The sequence below is a fragment of the Catharus ustulatus genome, chromosome 17 (genome assembly GCF_009819885.2).
Source record: "Catharus ustulatus isolate bCatUst1 chromosome 17, bCatUst1.pri.v2, whole genome shotgun sequence".
Taxonomy (NCBI): Eukaryota; Metazoa; Chordata; class Aves; order Passeriformes; family Turdidae; genus Catharus; species Catharus ustulatus.
Genome location: NC_046237.1, coordinates 2,307,139 through 2,330,158, shown reverse-complemented (window position 1 = coordinate 2,330,158; position 23,020 = coordinate 2,307,139). Strand labels below are relative to the sequence as shown.

The following is a 23,020-nucleotide window of genomic DNA, read 5'->3' as shown; positions in this document are numbered from 1 at the left end:
CAGCCCCAGAACCAAAAAGTGCAACCAGGGAATTGAGGAGAGAATCTGGGAGGGTGGGACTGCAGAGCCTGGAGCTGGAATTGGACAATGAACCCAAGGTGGGAATGGAACAGAACTGATCCAAGTGTGAAACTCCTGAGCCATTGCCCACCCTGCTCCATCCTGGGTGTGACCTCAGCCAGGCTCTGGCACTGCCCAGGGGAATCCTTGGGAGGGTTTGTAATAAATCCCTGCTTTATTCCTTTAGCTCTGTTCAGTTCTAGGGAGCCTCTTTGGGTATCAGGACAGCAAAACCAGCAGAGCAGGAATCAGCACAGAGCACCCCAGGCAGAGCAGCCCCAGCTGGGCTGAGCTCAGGGCTGTGGGGAAGAGATGCTTCTATTTATTGAGATCACAGAATCAAGGAATCCTTTTTGTTGGAAAAGATTATGGAGGATAAATCCACCTCAGGTCTGGATGAGTGGCTGCCTCACTTTGGGCAGCCAGCAGTGATGTGGTGGCAGCGTGGTGCTTGCAGCTCTTGCTTGAAGAGGTGATTATGCTTTGTGAAATATTAATTGATGGAGTGGATTGTGGAGGGCTCTCCAGCTGAAGGGCTGATTCACTGAGGGTACAGGAGGCAAGGCTGCACTCCTCACTTTGGGATTTTACACTTCCCTCTCCTCTCATGGAGCTTTTTTACGGCCAGGAACAGCAGAACCTTCCACCCCTGTGCACCCAAACACACCAGAAATCAGAGGAATATTCTGAGATAAATCTGGAATATGGCCTTGAGGCCACCAGGACGATCAGAGGGATGGAGCATCTCTCCTGTAAGGAAATGCTGGCAGAGCTGGGATTGTTCCCTGGACAGGAGAAGCTTTGGGGTGAGCTCAGTGTGAGCTCCCAGTGCCTGAGGGAGCTGCAGGGAACGTGGAGAGAGGGGATTTACAGAGGATGGAGGGACAGGATACAGGGTATGGCTTCAAACTGCCAGAGAGGAGGTTTGGGTGGGATTTGGGGCAGGAATTCCTCCCTGGGAGGGTGGGCAGGCTCTGGTGTCCAGAGAAGCCCCTGGATCCCTGGCAGTGTCCCAGACCAAGCTGGAACACCCTGGGGACAGTGGGAGGTGACCCTGCCATGGCAGGGATGAGCAGGATGAGCTTTAGGATCCCCCCAGCCCAAACCATTCCCCAAAATCCACACACAACACCTACATATGACAAAGCCCAAGCTGCAGAATTACCAAGAAATGCATTTCTGCTCACTACTAATGCTGGCAGCATCGAGTTCTAAACCCAGGATTTAAAAAAAACCAACAAAACAAACCACAAAATAATAATAAACAAACCCAGAGAGGCTTGGTTGGGGTTCAAAGACATTTGGAAGAAATGACAGAGCCACTTTTCAGCAAGTTTGGCCGTTCCTTCTAATCCCTGCAAACACTCACTGCTCTCATCAGTCACCGGGAGACTCCTGCAGGTAAACACATTCCTGAGAGCTTGGCTAAGCCAAGGTGCATTCGAGCCTGTGCTTATTCTGTGATGAATTAGAATATTAGAGGCCACTCACATCTTCCCTTTGAACAGCAGAAATCCCTGACACAGCCACAGCTCAAACTGAAAATGCTCTTTAGTTCCCAGGTGGGCAATGCATTCCAGGAATGTGCCAGAAAATCTCATTGCTCGGGTTTTCCACTCGCTGCTACCTCCAGGAAAAAAAAAAAACTTTGACATCCTCCACAATCTGTTTGTAAGGCAGTGTCCAGCTCCAGGCTGAGGGGTTGTGTGCTCCCAGAATTTAGGGAACATCCATAAAATTGGGCAGAAATTGGAGCATTCCCTGCTGAAGTGAGGGCAGTTCAAACATCTTTGTTCACTCCAGGGATTTTTAAACCCATCAGGTAGAAAAGCTGCATTAGTGGAATGCACACAGAATTACTGTGCAGATGTCAGTCAGTGCCCAAACATGAAAATTCATGAGACTGAACATTTAACTGATAAAAAAAATAAATCCTAGCAGCAGGGAAAGCACAGAGCTCGCTGTGCAGCAAGCAGGGAAGTGCCTGCCAGCAGAACCACTGATAATCAATATTTAATGGCAATAAATAATCGATTAACCATGTCACTGTGCACAGGGGCACAAAGGATTCTGCTTGGTGAGGAGTGACGTGGAGAGAGGCAGAGGGAAAGGGGGTGGGAAATGCAGAATTCCACTGGAAACTGCTCTCATTGCAATATTTTATACCTAAAAAATTCCTGCCAGCACAGGGAGTGCTGAGGTGGGAATAAAAACATGCAAGGCACTGCAGGGGAGCAGTGACAAACCCAGAGTTTGTTCCTCTTTGTGCTTGGGGACACTTCCAAGCATCTGAGCCCATGTTTATATTTATATTTATATTTATATTTATATTTATATTTATATTTATTTTTATTTTTATTTTTATTTTTATTTTTATTTTTATTTTTATTTTTATTTTTATTTTTATTTTTATTTTTATTTTTATCTATCTATATCTATATCTATATCTATATCTATATCTATATTCTATTTGTTTATATTGTTTATATTTGTATTTCTATTTCTGTTTTCTATTTCTATTCCTATTTTCTATTTCTATTTTTATTTTCTATTTCTGTTTTATATTTCTATTTCTAGTCAATACCAGAAGGCACTGTGTTAAACTTGGGCAGCAATACAGTGAAACTTGGTTCTTTAGTTGGAAAGGGCTATTGTATATAGATATAAATAAAATAGAAATAGAAATAGAAATAGAAATAGAAATAGAAATAGAAATAGAAATAGAAATAGAAATAGAAATAAAAATAGAAATAGAAATAGAAATAGAAATAGATAGAAATAGAAATAGAGATAGAAATAGAAATAGAAATAGAAATAGAAATAGAAATAGAAATAGAAATAAAAATAGAAATAGAAATAGAAATATTGTGTGCATATCAAATATACACATTGTGTATGCATATTTGACATGTATATATCAATTTTTCTCTCTTTAGATATTTGGGTTTTTTTCACTGATTCTCATGGGGTAGATTCATTGTTTATGCAGGTGCTAACTTTTTCTATATAATTCTATTAACTTTTTCTGTATAATTCTGTTAACTTTTTCTATATAATTCTGTTAACATTTTCTATATAACTCTGTTAATTTTACTTTACTGACTCTTTTTTGGGGCAGTTGGAGTTAATCTGGCAGCTGGGCAGGATGAAACCCTGAGCTGGTGTCAGGAACAATAAACTCCTCTCCAGGGCACTTTGTGCTCTGAAATTCGCAGCCCAAGGCAAAGGAAGATTATCCCTCACTCCTCAATGGCAGTGCAGGAGATAAGCAGTGGTGCCAGCAGATCAGAGACTCCAAAATATCCTTGTAAAATCAACATTCAGCCTTTGATGTGTCCTTATCTGGCAGGGAGGGATTTCCCAAACATTCCAGGGCTGGGAGGCAAAGCAACAAACTCTGGGTGCACTTCTGGAGCTGAGGCAGTGAAAAAAAACCAAAAAAACCCAAAAAAACCAGCCCAGGCTTCAAGGAAGCACAAACCACACATAAAAAAAAATCTATATTAAATAAAAAAATAAAATATATCTTGCACATATGGAAATGAAACAGCTCCTTGTTTATTGAGGATTCATTGAGTTGGGAAATATTTATGTTATAAATATAGAAAAAAGGGGGGAAAGACCTCCTAATAATTATATAATAATATAATTTAAAAGACACAAAAAGTAGCAATGAAATCAGCCTATGTGAACTTTGCAGTATTTTCAAGGATATTTGGGCAAAAATGTTGCTCAAAATTCAGGAAGCAGAAGCCAAAATGCAGTGTGGTGAAGCCAAAAGGCAGGCCCTGAAAATATAAAAAAGATAAAAAGGTTTATTTAGAAATCTGCTGGATTGAAAGTGAATAACTGCAAGCAGCCACTGGCAGAGCTTTTCATCCAGAGGAGCTTTCACTTGGTTAATGGTAATTATAAAATATGTGACAAATTAACTCAGAGCAGTGAAAATGTGCATGACAGATAAAAATAAATGTTACAGTGCTGCTCACAACTCCTCTTTCAGTGCCAAGAGTTTTAGAATCAGTCAGAAATGACTCAGGAAGAAAAGGCTGAGCTCAGAGCAAGTCTGATCACCAGCACCATCACCAGACAATTAAAAGCTCCAAAATTGCATTAAACCCCCCAGTGCTCTGCCATGCAGGGATTGGGGCTTGGGGATTTTTGTTGGTTTTAATTTACAGGTGCTAAAATGCAGGTAGAATATTAAATCATGTTTGTTTGGGGTTTTTGGGGGTTTTTTTTGTTTTTTTTTTTATTTTTTTTGTTTGGTTTGGTTTTGGTTTTATTTTGGTTTTGGTTTTGTTTTTTTTGTTTTGTTTTTTTATTGTTTTTTTTCAGTCCAATTTCCCTCTCCTGGCGTTCTCCCAGCCCTGCAGACGATGCTGGTGAGCAGCCAGGGAGCATCAGGAGCAGGACACAGCCCAGACAGCAGCTGGTGCAGGCTCTCACCTCTGCCCAGCAGGGAGCAGAGGGAAAAGCAGAGAGGAAAAACATCCAAAACACACCAGGAGCTTAATGGGATTTGCATCAAACCTGATGCAAATGGCATAAAAGAGAGAACAATAAAAGAGCTTTATTTGCCTGCACTCTTCCAAACCTGAATAAAAACCTTTCTTCAGTCTTGCTCCAGTTTGTCACCTGTGACTGCAAAGAAATTTCCACCATCACATCCCATTGATGCCTTTTAGGAGTGGCTAAAAACAGAGGCCAGACAGAATTAAAGGAATAAAAAGTAGTTTATTTATATTATATTTATTTATATGTGTTGCATTATATATATATGACACGGAGGGGGAAGAGAGATTTATTTAAAATGAACAATTACTGGTGTGACATGATGGCACCAGGTTAAAGGGATGTCTGAGTGCAGACAGCTCATGTTTTAAAAAATTCTCATTACATTTTGGCCTGGAGTAATGATTTGTGCAATTGGGATGTTTCCTTCAGCTAAGCTCTCTGCCTCTCTCCAGGTTTTCCAACCATCTTCAGTGCAAAATTTACAGCAATGATCAAATCTCCTGGAAGCTCTGTTCAGTTTATATTTTTTTTAAGTCCCTCAAATTAAGGATTGAAGACAAGAAAATCATTTCACTGCTCAGTCTGAAAAATGTTTGAAGGACTAATATTCAATCAATAATCAATGCCTGGATCCCTCTGATCCATCACAGAGACCAAGATGTGGGAATGCTGAATTTCTGTGAATTTCTGGAATGCTGCAGCTCATTCCTGCATTCCTTAGGGATCATTCATTTCTGGTTTTCAGGACATCTAAAGAAATTCTCCTCAAGCCAAATGCATTTGTCCTCCTGCTGTTTGATTCTCAGTCCATGCACATCACACAGATCCTGTCACAGTGAAGTGAGTCACAACAATCCGAAACCACAACGTGCTGCCACCTCCTTTGGATGCATTTCTTCAGGAATATTCACCAGAAACTCAGATTTTCCCTGTCACACAGCAGCATCCCAGCCCAGGATCTCTGAGAACTGGTCCAGCAGCATCTGCCAGCACCTTGGAGGAGATGCAGAGAACAGAGAGGCTGCACAATTAACAAGTCAGCACCCTGCAACCACCCCCAGGCAATGAGAGAGCTGAAAAATGACTGGAGGAAAGCGAGGAGTGGCAGAAGGACTCGTTCTGTTCGTTCAAATAATGAATTGGCTTCAAAGAACCGAGTGGAGCTGTTGTCTTAGTAACCCAGTCCGAGAGAGAAAATCTTGTGTGGAGTTGGCAACAGAGCCTGGAACATCTGCACAGCCAGGCAGGCTGGCAGGTCCAGGTTCCCTGGCAATACCTGGCAGGAGCTGTGCTGGAATTCAGCAAATGCTGAATTAAACAGAACAAAAGAAGCTGGTTTTACTGCTTCTGTGGCACTCATTTCCTAAAAAAAAAAAAAAAAAAAAATAAATTTAAAAAACCAGAAAAAATAAAACTGGCAGGTCAGCTCAGGACACGCCTCATTGGGATGTTTTTGGGGTTTTAAATAAATACAGGACCCTCCAGGTCAGCTCAGGACACGCCTCATTGGGATGTTTTTGGGGTTTTAAATAAATGCAGGACCCTCCAGGTCAGCTCAGGACACGCCTCATTGGGATGTTTTTGGGGTTTAAATAAACTCAGGACCCTCCTCATGCCCAAAACGCCACTCAGTCAGTAAAAATCACCAGTGACCCAAGTTGTGTGGGGGAGAGCATTGCCTATAATCCTGTCTGAAAGGATTTTCAGCGTTGGGCATGTGGAGCTGCAAAAGAAGAGAGTTATCAAAATAGGAACTCCAATCAGAAAGTGTGTTAGGCACTGAACTGTGCTCCCTGCCATGGAAATGCTGCAATCACAATTTGTTAAAAATAATCATTCCCTCGGGCTGAACCATCTGCAGGGATTGAAGTCACCTTTGTGGACAAGCCAGGATGCTGTTGGTTAAAAAAAAACAAAAAACAAAAAACCAGGAAATTTGCAGCAAAAATTGTGGGAGGTCACAGTGTCCAGTTCTGGATCCTCAATGCAGGAGGGGCTGGGGAGAGTCCAGGGGAGGGAACAGAGCTGGGAAAGGGATGGAGAATTCCTGAGGGAAATGGGAAAGGGCTGAGAATTCCTGAGGAGGCTGGGGAAGGGCTCAGCCTGGAGAAAAGGAGGCTCAGGGTGGGCACAGCAGGAATTTCCCCATGGGAAGGGAGCTCAGGGATTGGAATTGCCCAGGGAGGTTGGATCCCCATCCCTGGAGTGTCCAAGAAATTCCTGGAGTGGCACTGAGTGCTCTGGGCAAAAGTCACAAGATCCTGTGATTTACAGAGGGGAAAAAAAAGCCCCTCCAATTTAAACTAAATCTTCAGAAACCAAACTATTATTTTCCAACCCCCACTGTTAATTGTGAAAGAACAATTACTGTGGCAAATAGAAAGATTTAACTGGAGTGCCTGAGATGATCTCTGATGAACAATATTTCATGAACACGTCTGGATTCCATCAGTTTGCTCTGCAAACAGCAGAGAACTCTGCAAGTCACACAACAAACAATCTTTTGCAGCATCACTTAGATTTTTGAGTGATCTGGAGAGAGGGTCTAAGAGCCAAGAAAGCATTTCAGATCATCTGGGATCCCTTGGTGGAATTTTAAATGTGCTCCCCAAAGGACAGAGTGGTGCTCGTGAGCCTGGAGTCCAATTGGCTTTGGTGGTTTCAATGCAAAAGAAAGTTAATTAGTCATTAAAAAAAAGCTCCATGATAAACATGGCAGCCCAATTTGTATTCAAATATGACTTTTCTGGTCTAAAGTAGCAAGCAAAGCAATTAGCCTGCAAAGGCATTAACTGCTGGGTTGTTCAGTGGATGGTGAGCAAATGCAGGGCTGTTTTTCACTCCTTTAATGCATTCCCAGCATTAGGGTTTGGTTGCCATTATGGTGATTAACAACAGCCTCAGACCCTGCTCTCAGCTGCCTCACAAGACCAGAAAATTGATTGCAGGAGCAGCACTTGGCCCCCTGCACTCCCTGAATTCCAGCCCCAGCTCAGCAGAGAAGGGATCTGAGTGCTGGAGAGCCTCTGCAGAGTGTGCACAAAGTGCTGGGAGTTTGACTCGGTGTTAAAATGAAATTATCAGAGATATTCGGCTCAGGGGATGGAAACCAACAATGTTTGAAATGCAGGAGTGATGCAGTGACCGAGGGAAGAAGCACTGGGATGGCAGGGCAGGACAGGGACACCTTGAGCAACCCCTGAACCCCTCCTGGAGGCACAGCCAGGCAGAGCTGCAGGGCAGCTGCACATCCCACACCCTGCATATCCTGCACACCCTGCACATCCTGCACATCCCACACCCTGCACACCCTGCACATCCCACACCCTGCACATCCCAATCCTGCACATCCCACACCCTGTACATCCCACACCCTGCACATCCCACACATCCCACACCCTGCACACCCTGCACATCCCACACCCTGCACATCCCAATCCTGCACATCCCACACCCTGCACATCCCAATCCTGCAAATCCTGCACATCCCACACCCTGCACACCCTGCACATCCCAATCCTGCACATCCCACACCCTGCACATCCTGCACATCCTGCACACCCTGCACATCCCACACCCTGCACACCCTGCACATCTCACACCCTGCACATCCCAATCCTGCACACCCTGCACATCCTGCACATCCCACACCCTGCACATCTCACACCCTGCACATCCTGCACATCCCACATCCTGCACATCCCACACCCAGCACACCCTGCACATCCCACATCCTGCACATCCCAATCCTGCACATCCCACACCCTGCACACCCTGCACATCCCAATCCTGCACATCCCACACCCTGCACATCTCACACCCTGCACATCCCACACCCTGCACACCCCACACCTGCACATCCCAATCCTGCATATCCTGCACATCCCACACCCTGCACACCCTGCACATCCCAATCCTGCACATCCCACATCCTGCACATCCTGCACTCCCTGCATATCCCACACCCTGCACATCCCACACCCTGCACACCCTGCACATCCCAATCCTGCACATCTCACACCCTGCACATCCCACACCCTGCACACCCTGCACATCCCACACCCTGCACACCCTGCACATCCCAATCCTGCACATCTCACACCCTGCACATCCCACACCCTGCACACCCTGCACATCCCACACCCTGCACATCCTGCACATCCCACACCCAGCACTCCTCACACCCTGCACATCCCACACCCTGCACACCTTGCACATCCCAGGTGCAGCATGGCACCTGCAGGAGGCACCTGAGACATCCAGAGGGAGGAATCCCAAATCTGAACCCGAGAGATTGAACTGATTTGAATTGCATTACTTCTCCTCTCCCTCTCGGGGTATTAATTGGGATTTTTGTCAGATCAGTTTGCTGTCAGGGAGATGAAAGATTTGCCTGTCAGCCAGTGTTTATGAGGCAGTCTTCAAGCTGAGAGAGAAAATTAAAATCATTACCATGCCACTAGGCTGAAGCCAAACTTAATATCCCACCAAATATTTTGCAATTCAGCTGAATTAGAAGAAATGAAGGGCAGAATCCTTCACCTTGGTTGGAATTGGAGTTTTTACCTGAGTCACACTTAAATCACAGATCTGAGGAGAGGGGAGAGGGAAAGTGAGCTCATAAAACATTCTGTGTTGTCAAGTCAGGTTTTCAGAGTGTTCTTACTCCAACTGCAGGCAGTTCTGCTGGGATCTGCTGGGGATGGGGCAGACTTTGGAATCCTCATCCTCTGGAAGTTCTGATCACTCCACTGAAAAACCCCAGCGGGGTTATTTTGCAGGTTCATTGCTTTGCTTTCTTATTCAGACTAGAATCGATATTTTAATCCAAATTCCCAGTCAGCCCAGTACAAATCCCAGATTTCCAGTACAAATCCCAGTAGGAATGGTTTGTTTTGATCCCAGTGAGGAATGGTTTGTTTTGATCCCAGTGAGGATTTTTTTTATTTAGATCCCAGTAGGGAATGGTTTATTTGGATCCCAGTGAGGTATGGTTTATTTGGATCCCAGTGAGGGATGGTTTATTTGGATCCCAGTAAGGAATGGTTTATTTGGATCCCAGTGAGGGATGGTTTATTTGGATCCCAGTGAGGGATGGTTTATTTGGGGACCACATTCCTGGTGCTGGGGAATAACTGGATGAGACAGGAGAAGCCTCAGGCCCATCTGAAGCACTGAGGCAAAATAAAAGGGGATTTGCAGCCCTGGTTCATCTTTCCAGCAGTGCACATCAGCTTTGGATCTGTCAGCAGTGAGTCAGTGCTCACTGCCAAGAACAAAGGTCGATGATTTCCCCTCCCTGAGCAGAAGAAACTGAGGCTGCTGACTCAAAATCAGATTTTCAATCACTGCCTTGGCTGATTAATCCTCAGTTTTGTCCCAGCTTTAGCATCCAAACCTGGAGCTGTTGGGAAGGGTGAATTTGGGGTTTCAAATGCTCCCCGAAATGAATATTTGGTGTTTATTTTAAAGCATTCAGAGTAAATGGGAATGCTCTGTTCTCTGCTCCCAGATTTCCAAAGTGTTCCATAGGATTTTTAAACTATTCCAGTTTGGTTGGGGTTTTTTGTTGTCTTTTTATTGTTTTAATTTTTATTTTCTGTGGGCATGCAGGAGAAAAAGGGAGAATCCAAGTTGCTTCTGCCAGTGGCTCACACATTTTCAGCAGCCAGCACAGGAATTCCCAAATCTCCACTAAAATCCCTCCTGAGTCCTCCCTCAAATCCCAAAAAATCTTCAAAAATCCCCCAAAAATCCCCCCCAAAATCCCCAGATTCCACCTTTAAATCCCAAAATAATCCCTAAATCCACCCAAAAAATGCCCCATAAATCTCCTTTAAACCCCACAAGAGCCCCTAAAATCCACAAAAAAATCCCCCTTAAAACTCCATTAAATCCCCCCCAAAATATTCCTTAAATTTTAAAAAAATCCCCCTAAATCTCTCCCAAATTCCCCCGAAATCTTCCCTAAAATCCCTCTGAATATCCAAGACTCTTCCTCAAATTCCCAAAACCCCCAAAAAAACCAAAAAATCCCCAACAATCCCCCAAAAATCACCCAAAAAATTCCAAAAATCGCCAAAAATAAAAAAATTCGCAAAAATTCCCCCAAAAATCGACCTAAAAATGCCCCAACCCTGCCCGCGCGCCCCCGGTGACGTCGTGTGGCCCCGCCTCCCAGGCCACGTGACCCACATGATGACGTCACGTAGCCCCGCCTCCCACGCCGCGTTACACTCTGTGACGTCACGTGGCCGCGACTCCCTGACCACGTGATCACGCGTGACGTCACTTGTCCCACGCCGCGTGAGCAGTGACGTCACGTAGCTCCGCCTCCCACCACCTTGCCCCCGGGGCCATTTTGGGGCATTTTTTAGGGATTTTGAGGCCATTTTGGGATGAAATTTTGGGGGTTTTTTGAGGATATTTTGGAGCCATTTTGGACTTTTTGGGGGGAATTTTGGGTCTATTTTGGGGCCATTTTGGGGCTCAGTGGGGGCATTCAGGGACATTTTTGAGGGGATTTTGGGGCTTTCTTTGGGAAATTTTAGGGAGTTTTGAAGTAATTTTTGGAGTCATTTTGGGGACATTTTAGGGGGAATTTGGACCCATTTTGGGGGGATTTTGGGGTCTTTTTGGGGGCATTTTAGGGGGCTTTTAGTGCCATTTTGGGGCTCAGTGGGAGGATTTAGGGACATTTTTGAGGGGAATTTGGGGTTTTTTTTCAGGGAATTTTAGGGATTTTTGAGGCCATTTTTGGGGTGATTCTGGGGACATTTAAGGGGAATTTGGGACCTTTCTTTGGTTTTTTTGCTTCACTGCCTATTTATTTCCTGTGGTTCAAATATCTGAAATACTGTCAGGATCATTTAAAAATATCCCATTTCTCCCCATATAAAAATACTTAAGATGATGATTAACTGTTAGAAATGAGATTGATACCACTTGATTGCTCTGTAACTTCAGATATTTAAAAATTGCCCAGATTTGTGCATGCAAATGCTCAGCCCTGTAGCTTTATTAGGAGCAAACAGGATTTGTTATGTGAGCTGTCAGCTCCTTTGAGCTGTGCATTCACTCAAATGCTCTTTGCAGACAAGTGCAATTACACATGGAAAGTGCAGAGGAAAATGGATTAAACAGGTTTGGAACCTCTCAGGAAAAATTACCCCGTGTACATTCTAAGCCACTCTTTTCAGAGCAGCTAAAATAAATTCTTTTTTATTTTAGAAGTGTATTACACTTGCCAAAAATCCAAAATTGTCAGGGGTAGGGATTATGTTATACTGGTGATTTTGGAGTTCAAGGACCACACAACCAGGATCAGCCTCTAGAAACTCTGTCTGCAACTCCTTTATGAAAAATTAATTTTTTTTTTTTTTGCAAGGCCCTACAAAGATTTCCTGTCCACCTGCAACAAAGTTAATTGAAAGTCGAGATGGAAAATTGTAATTAAACCCAAAATGCAGCAGCATGAGGGGTGAAGGGAGCTGTGCAGAGTGTGGCAGTGACTGGAATTGTTCATGGGAAGCATCTCAGCATTTTTCCCAACCAAACCAACCCCAAATCCATCAGTGCCACCAGGGGATGGGGCTCAGCTCGTGCACAGGTCGTTGTGCAGCTAATGACCCGGAGATGGGTAATTAAAGGGTAATTAAAGGTTTCACTCAGCTCCAAGATCTCAGATCCACTCCCCTGTCTCCTCAGTGATGCTCTGCTCATCAAACCTGTGCCATCATTAACTCATTAACAGCTGCACGATGCAAAGGAGGGGAAGCAGAGGGGGTTAATGCCTCGTGGTTGGGAAGGATGTTCAGAGCTGGGATGATCATTTTTCTGTCAATGAAAGCAGCTAAAAAATTAAGTAAAAAGAAAAAAAAAAAAGAGCTAACAGGAATTAATATTCCCCCGTTAAATAGCCAACAAATTGCTGTTCTGATCAGTGCTGATGGCTCTGATTCCCTGAACCACAAGGTGCCCCTTTTTTTGGTTTAATACAGGTAAAACCCCAGTGTCTCTTCACCAAGATTGTACAACTCTGAACACATGGACAGAAAATAATATATGCAATAATATATGCAATAATTTATGGACCGATGCCCAGGGATGAGCTGCACACGATGATGAGTGTCAGAGGGATTTGTCCCCAGCTCTGCAACCTGCTTGGGCCAGAGGAGGAGCAGTTAAAGAGGAGTTCTCATAGTATCAATCTCATTTTTAAGTATTTTATACGAGGAGCAATGGGATATTTCTAAAAGATCCTGACAGTGTTTCAGATATTTCAACCACAGGAAATAAATAGACAGTGAAGCAGGTCCTGTAACTGATTTCCAGCTTTACATCTCTGCTGGGCTCTTGGAAATCACGTGTGCAGTTGAAGTATTTAAAACCAGGAGCAGGGAAAATTCTCCAGGTAAAGCCCCAGATCAGAGCAGTGCCCTTTTCCAGGCAGTTCAGCTACCTTTAAAAAATGACTCCACTTTTAGAAGTACCAGAGCAAAGGAGTTAATTAACAGGGCACTTAATCACATCTCCTGGCACCAATACATCAGCTACAGGTGTCATTTCCATTAACATCCTCCAATATTTATATTTTCCAGGACTCTGTAGAAGTGCTGTTAATGGAGTTGGGAAGAAGAGATCATTTTCTTGCTGCAGCCAGTCTGTGATTAAGTGCTCAGGCTCTGGTAACAAATGAATGCAACAACCTTTAAATCCTTTCCATACAGACAAATTAATGCATTCCTCATCATAATATCACTGGGATCCAGACAGGCCAGTGCATCTCTGTGACTTTCCCTGCATGAGTCAGATTTACACTGCTGCACTGGGGGGAAAAAAATAAGAAAAAGGCTGGGATGACAAGTTGAAAAACAAGTTAAAATGATAAAATTTGCCATTGGTATGTTGTCAGCACATAATTCCAGAAATTACTGTGGATAAATCCATTGCTGGGGGTCCTGATGCTGGGAGCCACCTTCCTCTTCCCCTTCTCCTTCTCCTGTTCCAGCACTGCTGCCAATGAAATTGGATGTCAGTGTTACAGTCTCACCCTAATTTCCAAATCCCTTGTGCTAATAGTGCTTAAGCCTTAATTGCACGTTTAATCATCAGAATTACAGAGTGGCTCGAGGAAGTTGGATGGGAAAAATGCAGTGGGCAAAGAGAGCAGAGGAAATCAAAGAGCAGAGGGAGAGAAAAGAAATCATTTTCTGGTTTGCAGAAATTGTTAAACATGTATTTCACCAATGGTGAAATAGCAGCTTGGTGCTGCTGAATGCTCTGTGCTTACTGGAACTAATTATTTACAAATTTATCTGTCTATCTACAATCTTAAGGACATGCTGCCATCAACTAAACTCAAGCACTAAAAATGAAAAAAATTGAGCTCTGGACACGGATTTTTCTGTAGCTGGCTGAGGTTTTTTAAAGCTCTGCATACCAAATCTTCACCCCAAACAAGAAGTGTTCTGTGTTCGAAGGAAAAGAGATTTTTTAACTTGATAATTGAAATACTTGACTGCAAAAAGAAAATCGATCCTATCTACAGAACCCAGCATTTCTAGAGTCTCAATGAACTTGCTAAATCACTTCAGTCACCAAGGAAATAAAGGTGACAGTTGGTGAAATAATGAACTGAAACTGGGAGCTGGGATAGTCAGGAATATTCAGTGTTGATGCTGAGATGTCAGAACTGCAATTCCTGTCTCAGTGCCTCATCTCCTGCAGCACAGTTATTCTGAGAAAAGTCAAAATCACATTTTAAAACAGCCCACAGACAATAGAATAATTCTTACTACAGGTTTGTTACTGACACTTCTTCCTCCAGTGGAAGTCTTGTGGTGGCTGGGTAATGTCTGAAAAATGAAACTCTGACTTCATAACTGAGCTGCCAGCTCCCATCACTTTGTTAGAACCTTCAGAAAAAGTTCTCCTTTTCTCACTGGAAAGCAATTTGTTCAGCAAAACTTTAAAAGCTTTTTTTAAATGATCCAAAGGTGTGAAGCTGCTCTGGAGGCTGCCCAAAAACAGGATGAAGGATCCAAGCCCCTGTCTGACAGTGGCAATGGCTTTGCTTCTGTACCCAGCTCAGTTCTGCACTCCCCACCCAGAAAATCAATCCCTGCTCTGGTTTAACTGGCACCAAGCCCCAGCTGACCCTGCAGGGAAAGCCTGGCTGATGGATCAGGGTGGGTTTGACCTTTTGGCTGCAATCTGTGACAGAGATGGGCACCCCTGCATCACCCCAAGCCCAGCTGGGGATGGCTTTCCCTGCTTTCCCTGCATCCCAGGCACTCCTGGAACCTGTCCTGGGGCTTTGCAGGGCTTTGCTTTGGTACCAGCTCTGCTCAGCCCAGCCCCAGCAGGAATTCCTGTCAGGAATTCCCATCAATGCCAGCCTGCCTGAGGCTGTGCTGCTCCTTCTCCTTGAGGATTTTCTTGCCCCTGCCCTGCTGACATTTCCTTCTTCCAGTTCACCAAACACCATCAGGTTTGGAAATCTAAACTTGTCCTGCACTGCACGTGCACCAGGAATGATCCTCGTGGTTTCAGCTCCCTGGAATCCTGATGTGCTTTAAAATGATTTATAGGAAAGTTTCTTCCTCTTGACTGCACTGGGTGATGAGCAGATGAAATCTCTCCTGAGCCCTATGAATTATCAGTAGCAAATCTGTGCCTTCTTGTACAGAAAATCAGATAAAGTATCTCCTTTGCAACCTTTCATTTAATCTACAGACTGATACCATATTGCTCCAAGCTTTATGTCTTAAAAAGAATCCATGGAAGATGGACAAGCTGTGCTAATGGTATCTGACAGCTCTTTGTCCAACAACACCCTCCAATGAAGAATTTCCAAACTGCAGAGATTTCCCTGGCTAACATTTGCTGACAATGACAGACTGGGCTACAAAATGACAGGGATAAAAGCCTCCATCCCAGGTTTATACCAGCCCAAGCCTCTCCAATCGAGCTCATCAGCAGCTCCATGATTTTTACTTTTTTTGTGTGTTTATGTTCTTGTTTTGGTGAGGCACTTATCAGCAAATCAATTGGACAAACTGACAGAGAGGAGGTTTGGATGGGATATTGGGAAGAATTCCCTCCCTCTGAGGGTGAGGAGGTTGCCCAGAGGAGCCTGTGGTGGATTTCCTTCATTTATAAATATTTTATAGCTTTAAATGTTGCTTGGTTTGGCTTAGGTGTGGACCAGGTTTAATTTGGGGGTTAAAGCAGCTCAGAGCTGCGTGCAGAGCCCTGATTCCAGAGCCCTCTTCTCTCTCTATTGACTCTTCCTCAATCAGTCTGGGCTCAGCTGCACACTCAGGAGCTGCAGATAAATCAGGCAGGCAGGGCTCAGTGTGCATTCATGTTCATGCACCCTGGTGTGAGATAAAACCCAGATAAAAACCCAGATAAAACATGGCCCAAGCTCCACAGGCACTGAGGATCCCACACTCTGCTCCTTGGGTGGCAGCTCTGGGGTTTTCAGGCACTAGATGTAAATGCAAATCTGCATTTAGATATTTAGAAATGAATTTTCAACTGTAGATCTGTCAAATTGACAAGTAAATTTAGCAGTAAAACAAATTCTGCAGTTGATTTTCCTACCACTTGTCTAAAATCAAGTATTGTGCCATTAGGACCCCAATTCTTCTACAGTGAAGTCCATTTTGTTCCTCTAGATCAAAGCAGTGAATTTTAATATTTCCATTTTAAACAGTAATTTTTAATATTTCTCTTTGTCTGCACACATGTTGCATCAGCATTTCTGCAAAGTCAAAGTCAACTGCTGTAAATGCCTGAACATCCAACTCACCTGTGACTCTTCAAGAGCTGACATGAGCACAATTCTTTGTTTCAGGTAGCACAGACATAAAAACCAGCTGAACACATCTCCTACCCCTACAAACAGAGACAAGCTTTAGTTTTAAACCTCTCCCAGGGGCTGTTTGATCCCTGAGATGTTCAGCATTGTGCTGGGGGACATTTTCAGAAGCAAAGCAGAGCTCTTCTGGCTGAATTTTTAACAAGATTAAAAACTGGGGGAAGTGCTTTCACAACAGCAATGGAACTGAAATTGTATTATTTTCCCCCAAGTGTTAATAAAAAGCAGTGTTGGAGTTTCCAGCAGTCCTTGGCCATGTGTGTCAGGATTAATAATTTTCCTCTGAGTTGATTGTACCCACAGGCAGCCAGGTTTTATCTCATAAATACATAAATATTTGTGTGCTGTAGGCTGTTGGTCAAAGGCCAGGCCTTACACAGGAGCTTGGTTAAATTCAGACTTATCCCAGGTACCCAAGAGACAGCAGAGATTTAAACTCTGAAGAGAATTATTAAAAACCCCAAAGCTGTGCAGTGTAAGTCTGGTGTGCACAGCCCTGTTTGTTCCAAATTTGATGATTTGATGAAATTCTGGACTTTGCTTAAAGGGCAAAACTTGGCAGACTCAACAACTCCACTGAACAAGGTTTTCCTCACTTGCCTGGGCTGTGCTGAGAAATCCAACAGGAATTTTTCATTAAGGAAGGCTGGGAGCAGTCCTGGCCAACCTGGAGTCCAACACTGAGCACACCCTGATGTTCTCCTCACATTTATCAGTTTTTATTCCATTTTTTATTCCACCTTTTATCAGCTGGGTGAAATTCCCTCCTATTGCAAACCTGCTGGAGAATCCTCCCTGGCCTGTGTTTGGTGTTCTGTGCAGCCCCAATTTAATTACAAAATAATTTGGTTTTCTGTGTGACTCATGCAATCTAAATAAAGACAAAGTTGGTTGTAAATAATTTCTGTCAGGCCTTATTATTCCTATATATATATTCGTATTTTTTCTCTCTTGTGAATCAGACTATTAGAATAACATTAAATAAATTATCTGAACCACTGACTCATGCAAACCAAACTGCTCAGTTCTGTTGTTCCTACAGAAAATGTGGCTTCAGTATTCAGAATTCAGTCTCTTTTTGCCCTTAGATGTGATTTTATTACCACAAAATTATCAGAGCTTCAGCTACACACCATTTCCTGTAATTACTGAATGATTATGCACCACAATTGTATTGTGGAGTGTAAAGGGATCCCAGATCTGCTCTACAAAATAAAGGTTCCACTGGAGATCATCCTGGGAAACATTTCTGTGTCAAATACAGAATCACAAACAAGCCCTGGAAATGCCTTGAGCACAGGAATTGAATGCCCTGTGTCTGACAGAGGTTTTACCAAGATTTTAAAAATCTCCTTGACAGCAGGCGCCAAAGGGAGCTGAATTTCACCTGTATTTTACTGCAATTTCACCTGTATTTTACTGCTTTAATTGCTGCAATTTCACCTGTATTTTACTGCTTTAATTGCTGCAATTTCACCTGTATTTTACTGCTTTAATTGCTGCAGCCCAGTGAAAAACCAGCCATGGGTGACTCTGTGACTTGCAAAACAAATCCTGTACCAAAATTGTATTTTAAGACCAAAATGAAGCTGAATGACTGATCCCCACAGTAAGGGATCCTCAGCCCAGCACTCCCAAAGCTCTGAGATCCAAGAACAGCTCTTGGGGACACATTTCATCCTCCAGGTGTCACAACACAAATGTCACAACATAGAGAATGGCCAGGAGATTTAAACATTTCTATTACCAAGTGCTAATAATTCTAATAATCCTAAATGATTCAGGAGATGTTCAGGGGTGAACAGAACACCAGGGTTTGGTTCATGGCCTTCTCTTGCTCAGCTAAAGCAAACATTATTAGAAAGAACAGATTCCAATCCATCAAAAATAAAAAGTAGAACATGGGGTGCTGAACAGAGTAAGTGCCAACTCCAAAACAATTGCAAATCTTCATGACAGAAAGGTTATTACAGGCAAAACCAGGATGCTGTCAAATACTTCCAAGCAGCTGATGCACCATCTGCAAAGTCACTTCCACAGTGACAACTCCAGAATTAAAAAAATGTTCCCTGCACGTTCTGCTTTGCACTTCTAAAAATACCAAATGATGGCTTGGCACAGGAGCTCTGCAAACGACAAAAATTCAGAGCTGAAAAATTCTGAGGTGCAACGATCTGCAAACACAATTGTCCAGAGCACAAATTGGACATCCCAGGTGCACAAAGCCCTAAGGGACTAAGCCAACAGGAGAAAAGCATCACACACATGAATTCTAGAGAGAAAATAAGGGGGAAATCAGGTCTGTGGCTCTGAACACTCTTCCCTAAACAGCAGCACTGTATTTATGGCCAGTCCCAATTTTAGGGAAGCTCTCACACCCTGCTGTGCAAAAAAAAATCACCTTGAAGGTTCCTTCCAGCCCAAACCATTGCAAACCCTTTTTTATTTTTTATTTCCCCAGAACCATGCTGTGGGCTGGCTGGAAGTGCCAATCATTAGAAACCCCTGCAGAGCTGTGAAATGCTGAGCACAGCAGTGGCTTGGGAAGTGTCAGCCCCCAGGATCACACAGCCAAAGCTTCAGTGCAGCAGTGGCACTGCCAGCCTTGTCCAGAATTGGCATTCCCAGATCTCTGATGCCATCTGCTGGGTGCTCCTCGTTATGGGTCAAACTCCAGCAGTTCTCACCTGACAAAAACCACCCCTCTTGTATTTTCTTTGGTTATTAAGCCAATCAAGACATTTAAAAATGACATTAGCTCCTCCTAGTGATGTGGGCACAGGTCAGGGATTGATGCTGACACTGCAACAAAACCTATGAACAACTGGGACACCAATTTCCTAAACAAACATGGCTTTAGGAACTGTTCAGGAAAATCAGAAATTAAGATTCACCACTGTGACTTGCAGCATTTTGTGGGATTCCCAAATACAAAGCAGGAAATGAGTGGAAATGAGGGCTCCAAAAGCTTTTCCTCACTACCAAAGTGAGCTTAAAGAGCCCTTGTTTGTCCTCTGGCAGATTCCTGACATCTGAACTGAGGGTACAACAGAGAGGAGGAATTGAAGAGCTCCAGGAAGACTCTTAAAAAAACCTGAACAGCATCACTGCCTCTTCATGTCCTGTACCACACAGCTTTTATCCAACAGCCACTCCAAAATTCTCTTCCCATTTGTTTGAAAGCTTTTCATGAGCACAAAACACAGGAAACTCCAATACATGCCTGGCTTTATTGCCTTAATAAACAATGCAAATATTCCAATCTTGATGTTTTACCAACCATGTGAAGTCACTGTTGTCCTGAATAAATAAATAACTGCAATACCAAAATAAGAAAGTTCTTATATATACAGAACTTGACAGGAAAGTAAAAAAAAAAAAAAAACCAACACCAAACCAACAAAAAGAAAGGGATGGATTTTCTTTTCTCAAATGTAATTGCAGCAGTGTTATCAAAACATTTAATAACCTAAGGAAAAGTTGGGTGTTGTGTTTAGAAAAGCTTTAACTGTCCTCAGCCTCCAGATTTATGTTATTCCCAAACTTTGCATAGAGCTGAACTTTGAGGTCAGACAACACCCTCTGGATGGACTCCACTCGGGATTCCAGGGCTTCAATTTCCTCTTGTAAACTCCTCTGAAAAAGACAAAATAAACAAAAATCAACAAGTTCTGTACAAACTGAGCCAGGTTTGTCAGCAGCACAGAACAACAGAGGTGCCTCTTTTCCAACTTATTCCCAGGTCTGGCTGCAGGATTTGTTGCTGGAGTCCTTTGGAGTGACTCAGATCCTAAATCCAGCATCACTTCAACCTGTGGGAGCTCCAAGGATGCCCAGATCACCCCAGGCCAGTGCCCAGCACACAGACAGCCCTGTCCAGCAGCTCCAGACAAACCTTTGCCTCCTCCAGCATCTGCTGGGTCTCCTCCAGGGAATGACTGATGAAGACATCCCCAATCTGGTAGGGGATCAGCTGGGAATCAGCATCATCCAGCAGCATGATGTCATCACAGGCATCCTCCAGGTTCTGCAGCTGCTTCTGTTTGCCAGGACACAGAAAAAGAATTTTTGTAAAAATTCAAAATCCTTTGTAAAGCATTTCAGTGGACACACAGCTGGATAAGGAACTCAGAGAGGCTGGAATTTGGGAACAAATCCCACCCACCACCAGGATATCTTGTGGAACAGCTCCAGAGCTGGAATTTAAATTAAAATTTAAGTATTAAATTCCAGAGAACTGTACCACTAGAAACTCCTGGTTAATAATCATTATATCTCATTATCAGAGTAATTACCTGCCTAGGCAGTGAAACACAGCAGATTTAAACATCACTAATATCTGACATACTTTTACCATTCTCTATTTCCAAAATATCAGAACCCAACTCACAGTAACTCACTGCTGCTAATTTTCTGTGATCCAGCTGAAAATTAATTCAGGCCAACGAACAGTTAGTGAGATCTGAAGCAAATGTACCTTTTTCACTTCTATTTCTTCTTTCAGCTCTGTGATCCTGCTGGTGTTTCTTGCAAACTTGTTAATTTTCTGTTGATCTTCAAAGGTGACATTGACATCTTCTGCAGCCTGCAAGGAGGAGAGGTCAAAATGATGATTTCAGTTTTCACATTAACTTGAGCCTCACTGCAAGGACATTCCTATGAATTGTCTGGAAAATAATCTGACAGCCACCACACTCTGCTTATGCACCTGGCTGCTCCAAGTGCCTCTTCAAGGACAGCACAAATACCACATTGAGCTGGTAACTCCAAATTAAACACTGGCCAGCCATGGCATCCTAGAGCCCTGGCACAGAGCAGCTGTGGTGTCCCTGCAGCCCTGGCAGTGCCCAAGGCCAGGTTGGACACCCTGGGACATGGGAGGTGTCCCTGCCATCCCAGGGGTGGAACAATGAACAGAATGGATTTTAAGCTCCTTTCCAACACAAGCCACGATGATGACTGTTATAAGTGCATTGGGATAAATGCTGTATGTATAATGTTAAAACAGCTCTTCTGTATGAATATAGGGTCTTTTATTTTCTTCCAATAGCAAAAGTTAGACATAAGTTTTTTTAGAAATAGTATGCTGAAACTACCAGCCTACAGCCCATGAAAGTGTGATGGGACCCTGCAGCTGACAGGACAATTATCAAAGGGCCGGGACCACCACCCAAATTAAAAGCTGATAAGAAGAGAATTAAAACCACAAGCCACGAAACATGCATGCTCTAAAAAAGCAGACCCAAAGAGTGGCCATGCTAAACAGTTCCCAGAAAAGTTTACTATGTAAGAAGGACTATGAATATGCATCAGGCTGATATATTGTAAAGTGTATTTAAAGAGCGTTCCCGAAGCAGCCGCGTGCTCTCAGCAGCTTGCCAAGCACCCGGCCGTTTTAACCCTTCACTTTATGTGTGTCTCCAATTGTCTTTTTATCAAACCTTTTAAATTTTACGAGGACAGTGAAACGTGTTTTTCCCAATGATTCCATAACTGCCCACTCTCCCAGAACATTTCCCCTCCCTTGCAGCCCGCCCGTGTTGTTCGTGAGGAGCCGGAGCAGCCGAGCCCCCGGGACCAGGGCCGTGCCCGCTCCCAACGCCCTCAGCTCCCGAGCCGGGCTCAGCTTGGCCCGGGGCTCAGCCGAGGGGCTCAAACCTCCTCGGGAGGGAAGGAACTCGGCCGGGAAGGGAGTAAATCCTGTACAAAATAACCAAATTTCCCCGGGCCCGTCCGGCACTCACCGCCTTCTTCATGGTGGCCGCCATGTTGCGGCCGAACCATCCGCCCTCCGCGCAGAGCGGCCACGGCAAAAAGAAGAAAGACGAGAAAAAACGCCAGGAAACGGGCGAGAATCTGTGAAAATCTGGAATTATTTCCCTTCGCACCGCTCTCAGCGCGGCGGGATGGCCCGAGAGGCCTCGGGACACGGAATGAATGTGGAGGCACCCCCGCGGTGCTTGGTACGGCCCGGGACAGGGCGGGAGGCGGGCTCGGGTCCGCCAGGGGGCGCTGTGAGACGGGAATGGGATGGGATGGGATGGATGGGATAATGGGATGGGATAATGGGATGGGATGATGGGATGGGATTGGGATCAATGGAATTGGGATCAATGGGATGGATGGGAATGGATGGGGTGGGATGGGATAATGGGATGGGATAATGGGATGGGATGGAATTGGGATCAATGGAATTGGGATCAATGGGATGGATGGGAATGGATGGGGTGGGATGGGATAATGGGATGGGATAATGGGATGGGATGGAATTGGGATCAATGGGATTGGGATCAATGGGATGGATAGCAATGGATGGGGTGGGATGGGATTTATGGGATGGGATAATGGGAATGGGATGAGATTATGGGATGGGATGGGAATGGACGGGATGGGATGGGATAATGGGATGGGATGGGATAATGGGATGGGATGGGATGGGAATGGATGGGATAATGGGATGGGATAATAGGATGGGATGGGAGGGGATGGGAATGGGATAATGGGATGGGATAATGGGATCAATGGGATAGGATAATGGGATAGGATAATGGGATA

The 23,020-nt window shown here is 44.1% G+C and overlaps 1 protein-coding gene across 1 annotated transcript; it reads right to left on the bottom strand.

Moving 5' to 3' along the window:
- Positions 1–19,676: 19,676 nt before the first annotated feature.
- PFDN4 (prefoldin subunit 4) lies at positions 19,677–22,315 on the bottom strand. Its single transcript, XM_033075330.1, has 4 exons — positions 22,210–22,315; positions 20,943–21,050; positions 20,361–20,504; positions 19,677–20,101 (listed from the first exon to the last, which is right to left on the bottom strand). The coding sequence occupies exons 1-4, from the start codon at positions 22,231–22,233 to the stop codon at positions 19,970–19,972; spliced, it is 408 nt and encodes a 135-aa protein (XP_032931221.1). The 5' UTR covers positions 22,234–22,315; the 3' UTR covers positions 19,677–19,969.
- Between the last annotated feature and the right edge of the window lie 705 nt (positions 22,316–23,020).

Bases quoted from the DNA above. Each gene is read 5' to 3' on its own strand.
- PFDN4 (XM_033075330.1), bottom strand. From the start codon at position 22,233: ATGGCGGCCACCATGAAGAAGGCG. The intron at 20,505-20,942 runs GTACATTTGCTT...CCTGGCAAACAG, and splicing joins AAGAAATAGAAGTGAAAAAG to AAGCAGCTGCAGAACCTGGA. The intron at 20,102-20,360 runs GTTTGTCTGGAG...TGTCTTTTTCAG, and splicing joins AGATGCTGGAGGAGGCAAAG to AGGAGTTTACAAGAGGAAAT.